The following is a 9,470-nucleotide window of genomic DNA, read 5'->3' as shown; positions in this document are numbered from 1 at the left end:
TTTCATGGTGACTTGGAGGAACATATTCACATGGAGTAGCCCGAAGGTTTCAAGGTGCAGGGAAAGGAAGATCATGTTTGTCTGCTTAAGAGGTCGCTTTATGATCTTAAGCAATTTCCTAGGCAGTGGTACAAGCGCTTTGATTCCCACATGATGAAGATTGGCTACACAAGAAGTGAGTATGATAGTTGTGCTTATTATAAAGTGTTAAGTGATAATTCCATTACTTTGTTGATGCTTTATGTTGATGATATGCTCATTGCTACAAAGAACAAACATGATATAGTCTCTTTGAAGTCTTTGTTGAGTGCTGAATTTGAGATAAAAGATCTTGGTGCTGCTAAGAAGATCCTTGGCATGAAAATCCTTAGAGATAGAAATGTAGGTAAAATTTGGGTAACTCAGAAGAGGCATATTGGAAAGGTGCTAGAGCATTTCAATATAGAAAATACTAAGTCGGTTAGCACTCCATTAGCTATCCACTTCAAGTTATCTAAAAGGGAATGCCCTACAACACATGAGAAGGTGGAGCAGATGTCTCAGGTCCTTTATGCTAGCGCAGTTGGGAGTCTCATGTATGCTATGGTTTGTAGCAAAACGGATTTGTCTCATGCGGTCAGTGTTGTTAGCAGATATATGAGTAATCCAGGGAATGAGCATTGGAATACAATTAAGTGGATCTTCAGATATTTAAACAAGACTAAAGATATATGTGTTATGTTCAGTGGCAAGGGAAGTTGCACAGAATTGGCAGGTTATGTTGATTCCGACTATGCTGGTGATTTAGACAAGAGGAGGTCTACTACAGGGTATGTATTTACATTGGCTGGTGGACCTATATTATGGAGGGTGATGCTTCAATCTACAATTGCATTGTCCACTATAGAGGCAGAGTACATGGCGGCAGTTGAGGCTACCAAAGAAGGAGTCTGGTTGGCTGGATTGGTTCGTGAGTTGGGGTTAGAGCAAAGAGGTATAGTATTACATTGTGACAGTTAGAGTGCCATACATCTTGTAAAGAATTAGGTGTTTCATGCAAGGACAAAGCATATTGATGTAAGATTTCACAACATCAGGGAGCTTGTGTCAAAAGACAGTATTCACTTGAGAAAAATTCATACAGATCTCAATCCTGTGAATATGTTTACTAAGCCAGTTACTACAGAGAAGTTCGAGTCATGTTTGGACTTGATTAATATTACTCATTGTTGAAGATGAGGGATGCACCAAATAGGTGCGGGTTTGTACCTATAATGAGGTATGGGGATGAAGACGTCTACAGGTTATCTTTACAGGAAGCTCGACAGAATTCAAGCCAAGGTGGAGATTGTTGGTGTACAATGTCTTGTATTCCGTCACAATTTAACCCAGAGAGTACTGGTGCAGCGCCTCGACAGGCAAGACGATGGTCCTGCTAGATGGTTAGCGGGCTGTGGGGGTTGCAAGGGGGCAGGAGGCCCCCCTTCATAGCAAGGGGTGTAGGGGGGCCGCAGCCCCCCTGCTCGAATTTTTTATCTGAGGGCAATTGTGTACTGTACAAATTAGGGTTTTGCGCTATATATGTGTAACGAGAATTACTTTCTCTGTAATGCAAGCAATACTGAGAGGTGTGAGGACGACCACTGTAACCCTATTCTCCATTGATAGTGAAGAAGAATCTCATCTCACCGGGGATGTAGGCAACCTTGCCGAATCTCGTAAAATCCGTGTGCATTGTTTATTCTTATTTTTTCATTATCTTCTGCATCGTCTTAGAGTTGCGTTTCTATAGGGCAACGGAGCAGAAGGACATGGGAGGTGTCGTGGTGATGTCAATGGTTGTGACGGTGGTGGCGGCAGTGGTGGTAGTGGTATGTTCAAGAGGCCTTGGGAGGGTGTGGTTAGTGATTCAAGGCTAGTGGAAAGAATTAGGGGTAAAAATATCAAAATATGTAGGAAAATGTGGGAGAATCATTATTTTTGGTAGTTTTGTAAATCCAAGCATTATTTTATATATTTTTGTTAAATAAGCACTGCTTGGGTAATTTTGTAAAGTGAAACACAAAAGTCAGTAATCAAGTAATTTTCCCAAAAAAAATCTCCTGCACCACCGTTATTAAAAGTAGGACCCACATAACTTGACACATGTCATGCATTAGTGTGCTTTGAAGTGGAGATTCCCTGGACCCGAAATGTTGGACCATGTAGTTGCTGAGGAGATGGGGTTTTTAACACCTTTAATGTTTGCTTCAACTTAAAGTTCGAATTTCAGTATGTGTGTGTGTGTGTGTGTGTGAGAGAGAGAGAGAGAGAGAGAGAGAGAATATGGAGAATGGAAGATGCGAAGAAGGATACGATCGAGCCAAGGAGGTGAAGCAATTCGACGTTTCTAAGATCGGAGTAAAAGGACTCGTCGACTCTGGCATCACCTTCATCCCTCGTTTCTTCATCCACCCACCCGATTCTCTCCCCAGCACCGCCATCGCAGCTCCTCATCCTCCTCCTCCTCCTGCGTCGAATCCCATCCCCACCGTCGACCTCTCCGGCTTTAATTCAGACCATAGATCCATCATCGTCAACCAAATCCGAGACGCTTCCCGTACGCTGGGCTTCTCCCAGGTCATCTGATACGATTCAAATGGAGAAGGAGCCATTCGACACGTCAGCTGGGGACGTGGTAGCATCAACTCGGGCAACGACAGAAGCACGATGCTCTCAACGACAAAGGAGACGCCCAACGGTCCTGAAGAATTACGTATAGGGGACCACAGCATGTGATTTCTGCAATTCTGTTGAAACGAGATCCCATTTTTGATACGACTGTAACGGCCATTTGGCTATATATAAACAGTAGGGTATCGGGTGTAGGGGCATGCATAATACAGCTCTTCTTCGTTCTCTCTTCTCTTGGAGGTGGCTAACCTCGACTTAGCCTTTACATTTTTATTGGTGCCTATCGCCGCTGGCAACGTGTTCACTGAACTATCATCATCAACCATGGCATCCCTTCCGAGGTTCTCGACCGTAAGATCGCCGGCATCAAAGCCTTCAACGAGTAGCCGACGGAGATCAAATCCCTCCACTACAACCGCGAGATGGGACGCAGCGTATTATTTTGTTCCAACTTCGATCTCTACAATTCGAAGGCTGCCAGTTGGAGGGATACGATCTCAATAAGTTGGGGCCGGAATCTTGATATCGGTGAAATCCCGGAGATCTGCCGGAGTGAGCTTTTGGAGTGGGACCGGCAGGTTCAACGGTTGGGAGAGACGTTGATGGAGATCTTATCGGAAGGGTTGGGAGTGGAGGTTGTGAGGTTAAAGGAGTTATGCTGCACAGAAGGGAAGAGGATGGTGGCCACTACTATCCTTTCTGTCCCCAACCAGATCTGACGCTTGGGATTGCATCTCATTCGGATCCAGGAGTGCTCACCGTGTTGCTACAAAACCAGATCGGAGGGTTGCAAGTGAAGCACGGGGAGCATTGGGTAGATGTTCAGCCCGTATGTGATGCTTTCGTCATCAATATCGGGGATATTCTCCAGGTACATAAGTCGTTTAATCTGAACCAGATGGTTGAACAGTGCGCAGGGTTTTGGTTCATGATATTGGGATCGGTATTACGGTACCTCCGAAATATACTGATCCATATCGTTTTGCATCAAACCGAAACTTAATCAAAATGTCATTTTCCACTCAAAATCTAAGTTTCAAGCCAGGTATCACTATCAGGCACACGATACGGATCAACAATACACCCGATCTGATCCCCATTAGACTGAAATGATCACCTAAAACCCATCTTAAGGGCGAGGGATTGCTGTTCCAGCCAACCATGGTGATCGGTTAGCTTTTGGTGACATTTAGACAAGTCACAAGTTTAAGGGTAGTTTGGGATATTTATAAATAGAGGTAATAACAGGTGTGTCAATACCATGTACAAGGATTCCTTCTTACATCAAATGCCATCCGGCTTTTCTCCTATCTAATACCCTTTTAGTTGTTCATGTCTACATTGATTGCAAAGGGAATCAAAAGGAAGCGAAGTGAAAATTTTTGAATTTAAAAGATAAAAAATTTATAATTATTATCTAATGTGATTATATAAAATATTTAATTTTTTTTATCATATTTAGAAATGATATAGTTTATATATAATTTTTATTTTATTTTATTTTTATAGCAAAGGAATTTGGATGCTAAGTGGAGTGAAACCAAATATGGAATAATTTTGAGTTTGTGATATAAGCACTTCCATAATGATTACAAAATTTCGTATTTTAGATTAATTTTTACTTTCCTACTCTTTAATTCTACTTGCTATGTATTTTCGAGTGTTTAACCATGCCAAGCTTATATGTATTTTCGAGTGCTCATCATTAATCTCTCCTTATATGTTGAAGGTCCAAACATGCCCTGCAATGATTTTTTTTTTTTTTTTCTTTTGGTAACCATATTTACATGTTCGATATGTGAGATTTGTTATCTTTTTAGATTATTTCAAATGATGGATACAATAGTGTGGAGCACCGAGTCTTGGCTAATCATCTTCACCAACCACGCATCAATTGCTACATTCTTCAATCCAAGCAAGAGAGAGGACTTCTATGGACCCCTTGCTGAGCTGATATCACCAGATAAACCAGCGCTTTACCGGCGATTTACATTGTCAGAATTTTTAACAAGGTTTGTTACTAAGGAGTTGGGTGACAAATCTTTGATAAGCTACTATCAACTGTGACAGACAAGGGACCAATAAGAGAAAAAATACAATTAGAGTACTTGTGTCATAGTAAAATTGTGATAGCTAGCGTTGTTGATTCATGAATTTAGAATAACAGAAGGAAATGTTCATTAAGCTAGAAATAAGAACATTATCCCTATTAACAGTTATAACATTCACATATTCTAAAGCTGGTACTAATCCTGGAATGTTCATTAAGTTAGAAAAGGTTTCTAATGGCAATCCCATCCAACCACCTTGAGTGAGCCATTACACATTTGAGTTTTAGTAGCAAACTAATATTAATAATAAACGAATACTTTTTCTTTGGAGGAGGTTTCCTTGAGGCTACGATGAACAGGCATCAATTCATCTTGTCTCATCGACATTGTATAGTAGAAAGAAGATATATGGGGAGAGAGAGAAGGTCACAACAGGACCCTCTCTTCTTTTACCAAGCAGTGAAAGAAAACTTCATTCTAATTTTTTCGGACTAGTCAAAAGTTGAAAAAAGTGAGAGAGAATCATAAATTCATCAAATCTAAGCCCAATTGATTTTTTATGAGTGATCTATAATGAGTCAATTATTAAGGACGTAATGGAATAAGTTCAATTATAGGTGATGTGTATAATGTCAGCTTGACCAATGAGCAACGGCCACATGGTGGAGAATCAAGCCCAACTTCTGATTGGCCCAAACCAATGATATACCTTAGGAACCAACTCCCACCTCTTATCGAATTCGGGACTCTCCAATGAAATCAGTTTCAGATAAAGACAAAAGATACCGCTAGCATTTTCTATTCAAACTCACGTCTCTTCCCCCATCCAATAAATAGATAAACAGTACACCCGGTACGCAAATCACTTCTTCACACTCTAAAGGTCTACTCTTTCGGTTTCTAAATCCTCTATTGTTGTTTTCCCAGATTTCTGACTTATATATCGGAGAGTCTACCAACAAAGCCTATTCTGACCATTTATCTGTCATATCCATTGACTATCTGTATGCCGGCGAACATGAATGGATACGGCAATAATAGGCATTTAGCCTCTTCTTATCAAGTTTTTGAGTTTTTCATTTCTTGTGTTTATATAATTAAGTCATTTAAAAATAAAATTTAACTTCAATAATCCATTTTGAGTCAAACTAATGGACAAATTTGGTAAGATAAGTTTGTTTGATTGCTTCAATATTGACATCATGAAACTCTCTACCAACTCCCACGACTAACCATTGGATTAGAAAACCACCTAAAAAAATCCCTCACAATACGAAATTGGCAAAAGTTCTTCATGACCGGCAAGTTGAAAGGTATATCCAAATTATCACAATTTTTTCCCCCAAATTGAAAGTAATGTGGTTATTTCAATAATAATTTTACCACAAAAAGAATTCAACAATAATGAATTTATAGAAAATGGATCAAATCATTTACATATCAAATTTCAAACTTAAATTCAATTAATATGAGATTGGACCGAGTTTTTATCAACCATGGTGAAAGAGAATTCATTTATTGCAATGATTCAAATGTGCAACGGAGTATCAGAAGTGTATTTTGGGGAGCATACTAAATCCTAAAGGGGGCTTGTGAACTTTAACATTCACATATTTTATTGTACTTTTGTCGATCTATTTCATTTTAATAAAAGTTTAATATTTTTTTGTCAAGAGAATGCTACTTACTTGCACAGTTACTACGTCGATATATAAACCACAAGTAGACGATAACATTCTTTCTCTCAAATTTTTAATAGATTTCAAAGTTTTATTTTACCACTTAGCTGGATACAGAGTCTATCATCTCTTCGTCAATTAATTCAGAATGCTATCCAAATCTATGTCTATCTCTCTCTTTTTTTATTTAAAAATATTATTTATATTTTTTTTATCCCAATCTTTTCATTGATTGAACCATTAATTAAAAAAAATAAATAAATAAATAAAAATTTGACGGCATATCTTATCTTCTGCTACTTAAAAAAATATTTGGGTGTTTATATCTAAATATTTTGTCGAATTGACTAGACTTTTGGAGGCTGTAGGGTGACTTTAAAACTCTTCGGTCTTCACGTTCCCCTCACTTTAGCTTGAAGTTTGAATTGAGAGGAGAGGAAGAGAAGATTGAGAGAGAGAAAATGGAGAATGGAAGAGGCGAAGCAGAAGAAGGATACGATCGAGCCAAAGAGGTTAAGCAATTCGACGATTCCAAGATCGGAGTAAAGGGACTCATCGACTCCGGCATCACCTCCATCCCTCGTTTCTTCGTCCACCCACCTCACTCTCTCCCCGCCACCGCCACCACAAATCCTCCTCCTCCTCCTGGATCTAATCTCATCCCCAACATCGATCTCTCCGGCTTTGATTCAGACCGTAGATCCATCATCGTCGACCAAATCCGAGACGCCGCCAGTTCTCTGGGCTTCTTCCAGGTCACAAACCATGGCATCCCTTCCCAGGTTCTCGACCGTACGGTCGCCGCCATCAAAGCTTTCAACGAGCAGCCGACGGAGATCAAAGCGATCCACTACAGCCGCGAGATGGGACGCAGTGTATCATTTTTTTCCAACTTCGATATCTACAGATCGAAGGCTGCCACTTGGAGGGATACGATAACTCTAAGGTGGGGCCCGAATCTTGAAATAGGTGAAATCCCGGAGATCTGTCGGAGTGAGTTTGTGGAGTGGGACAGGCAGGTGCAACGGTTGGGAGAGACGTTGATGGAGCTCTTATCGGAAGGGTTGGGAGTGGAGAGGGGGAAGTTGAAGGCGTTGACGTGTAATGAAGGGAAGACTATGGTGGCCCACTACTATCCATTCTGTCCCCAACCAGATCTGACGCTTGGGATCGATTCTCACACGGATCCAGCAGCGCTGACAGTGTTGCTACAAGACCAGATCGGAGGGTTGCAGGTGAAGAAAGGGGAACATTGGGTGGATGTCCAGCCGGTACGTGATGCTCTTGTCATCAACATCGGAGATCTCCTCCAGGTACTTAAGGGTTTGCCATTCTTTTATTTCTGTATTTCTTTGTTTTATTTTTTTTCCTTGGAACGAAAAGTAATAGAAATTTGTTTATTACTATTATTTTATTCTTTTGTTCCTGGAAATGAACTGTTTGGAGCAAACAAGAAATATGAAGCTTCTCTATCCCAGAAACAAAAAAGGAAAGTAGGGGATGCTCGTATATGGTAATATGATGTCAAAACAGTAATTTCATATTAAAATTAAAATAACACAATCAATACAACTTCAACCACCTCCTCTTCTCAACACCGTCACTTCCATTGCCTTCCACCACCACAATTACCTCCTCCACTGCCACGGCCATCATCAACACCAACCATTAATACCACCGCCTTCGCAAATTTTTTGGGTATTAAATGAATTTTTTTGTTATTATTATTATTATTATTATTTATAGAAGTTCCAAAAACAGATATTAAAGTGCATGATGACTTCAACATTGTTTTTTGGCCTAAAAATATAAATTATTATGTGTTACTTAATAATTTTTTTTTTTTTCATAATTATGATCGAGAAACAGAAATACCCAAAATCATTTTTGAAATATTAACATTGCCCCAAAACAGAAGCAAGCGTTATCAAGCAAGCCTACATGGGAAAATATTATTGAATGTTCATTCTTTTGATCACCTAACAGGCTTTGGTTTTGTGTGCAAAACTAGCAGTTAAACCAGAAAAAGGAAATGGACCTTATTGATCAACACTAGCCTTTGGGCCCTTAAACTACAGTTCTTGAACCAGTGCCAAAAAAAAAAAATAATAATAATAATAAATAAGGTAATAATCTCTAATAAATAAATTATTTATAAGTACTAACTTTCTAGCTGCTATAATTCTTGACAATAACAATTATATATTTTGGGGAATGTTTTTCTTCGGCCATGGTGAAAATCCATAAATTTAAGGTTATCATTATTCCCTCTTCCTCCTATATGTTGTAGATCCAAAATGCCCTTCAATGTTCCCCTATGGCCATTCAAGTGCAATGATTGCCATCGATGATGAAGGAATTTACATTCAATGTGGCATGGTGAAAACTAAATCCATATACTTATATGTTTCTTTTGGTATAATTTCAGATTATTTCAAACGATGGATACAGTAGTGTGGAGCACCGAGTGTTGGCCAATCATCTTCACCAGCCACGTATCTCAATTGCTACTTTCTTCAATCCAAGCAAGAGAGAGGACTTCCATGGACCCCTTCCAGAGCTGATATCACTAGATAAACCACCCCTTTACCGGTCATTTACATTGGCAGAATTCTTTACAAGGTTTTTCACAAAGGAGTTGGGCAGCAAATCTCAAATAAGCTACTTTCAACTGTGACAGATAACCTAACATGTATCATTCAAGTGAATAGAGGCAAGGTCTGATGGTAATATTGGTACTATAAATGTTTATACGTATGTGAGATGCTACTGAACCACCTCAAATGGCATTTCTCTGTGTTGAAACTGAGTTATTTTGTAAATAAATAATAAATGTGTCAATTAATATGATCTAGAAACAAATACTTTCTCATTGAATCATTGAAGCAAAATGGTTAGTTGTCTACTTATGCATAAATTGGCAATAAGAGGTTAAAGTGTCTAGTAATACTCAACAAATTGGTAGTAATGTCCATTATTTACTCCCCAGCTGCTATAGAGAAGAGAGTAGACAAGATCAACTAAAAAGGTTCGACTGCTTGAAAACATCTTCTTCAAACTATATGAATTCGGTACGAGTTTTTTAATC

General features: G+C 39.1%; 1 protein-coding gene and 1 pseudogene across 1 annotated transcript; both read left to right on the top strand.

Moving 5' to 3' along the window:
* Positions 1-2,254: 2,254 nt before the first annotated feature.
* LOC122076669 lies at positions 2,255-4,902 on the top strand (annotated as a pseudogene).
* A 1,828-nt stretch (positions 4,903-6,730) lies between these two features.
* LOC122089925 (1-aminocyclopropane-1-carboxylate oxidase homolog 4-like) lies at positions 6,731-9,240 on the top strand. Its single transcript, XM_042659735.1, has 2 exons — positions 6,731-7,695; positions 8,811-9,240. Exons 1-2 carry the CDS (start codon positions 6,844-6,846, stop codon positions 9,057-9,059), a joined length of 1,101 nt encoding a protein of 366 aa, XP_042515669.1. The 5' UTR covers positions 6,731-6,843; the 3' UTR covers positions 9,060-9,240.
* Positions 9,241-9,470: the final 230 nt, after the last annotated feature.

The sequence above is a fragment of the Macadamia integrifolia genome, chromosome 1 (assembly GCF_013358625.1).
Source record: "Macadamia integrifolia cultivar HAES 741 chromosome 1, SCU_Mint_v3, whole genome shotgun sequence".
Classification (NCBI taxonomy): Eukaryota; Viridiplantae; Streptophyta; class Magnoliopsida; order Proteales; family Proteaceae; genus Macadamia; species Macadamia integrifolia.
Note: the sequence above shows the minus strand (reverse complement) of the source record. Positions and strands in the feature narration are given on the sequence as shown.

Excerpts from the sequence above, each read along its gene's own strand:
- LOC122089925 (XM_042659735.1), top strand. The coding sequence starts at position 6,844 with ATGGAGAATGGAAGAGGCGAAGCAGAAGAAGGATACGATCGAGCCAAA. Across the intron at positions 7,696-8,810 it reads ACATCGGAGATCTCCTCCAG|ATTATTTCAAACGATGGATA; the intron begins GTACTTAAGGGT and ends GTATAATTTCAG.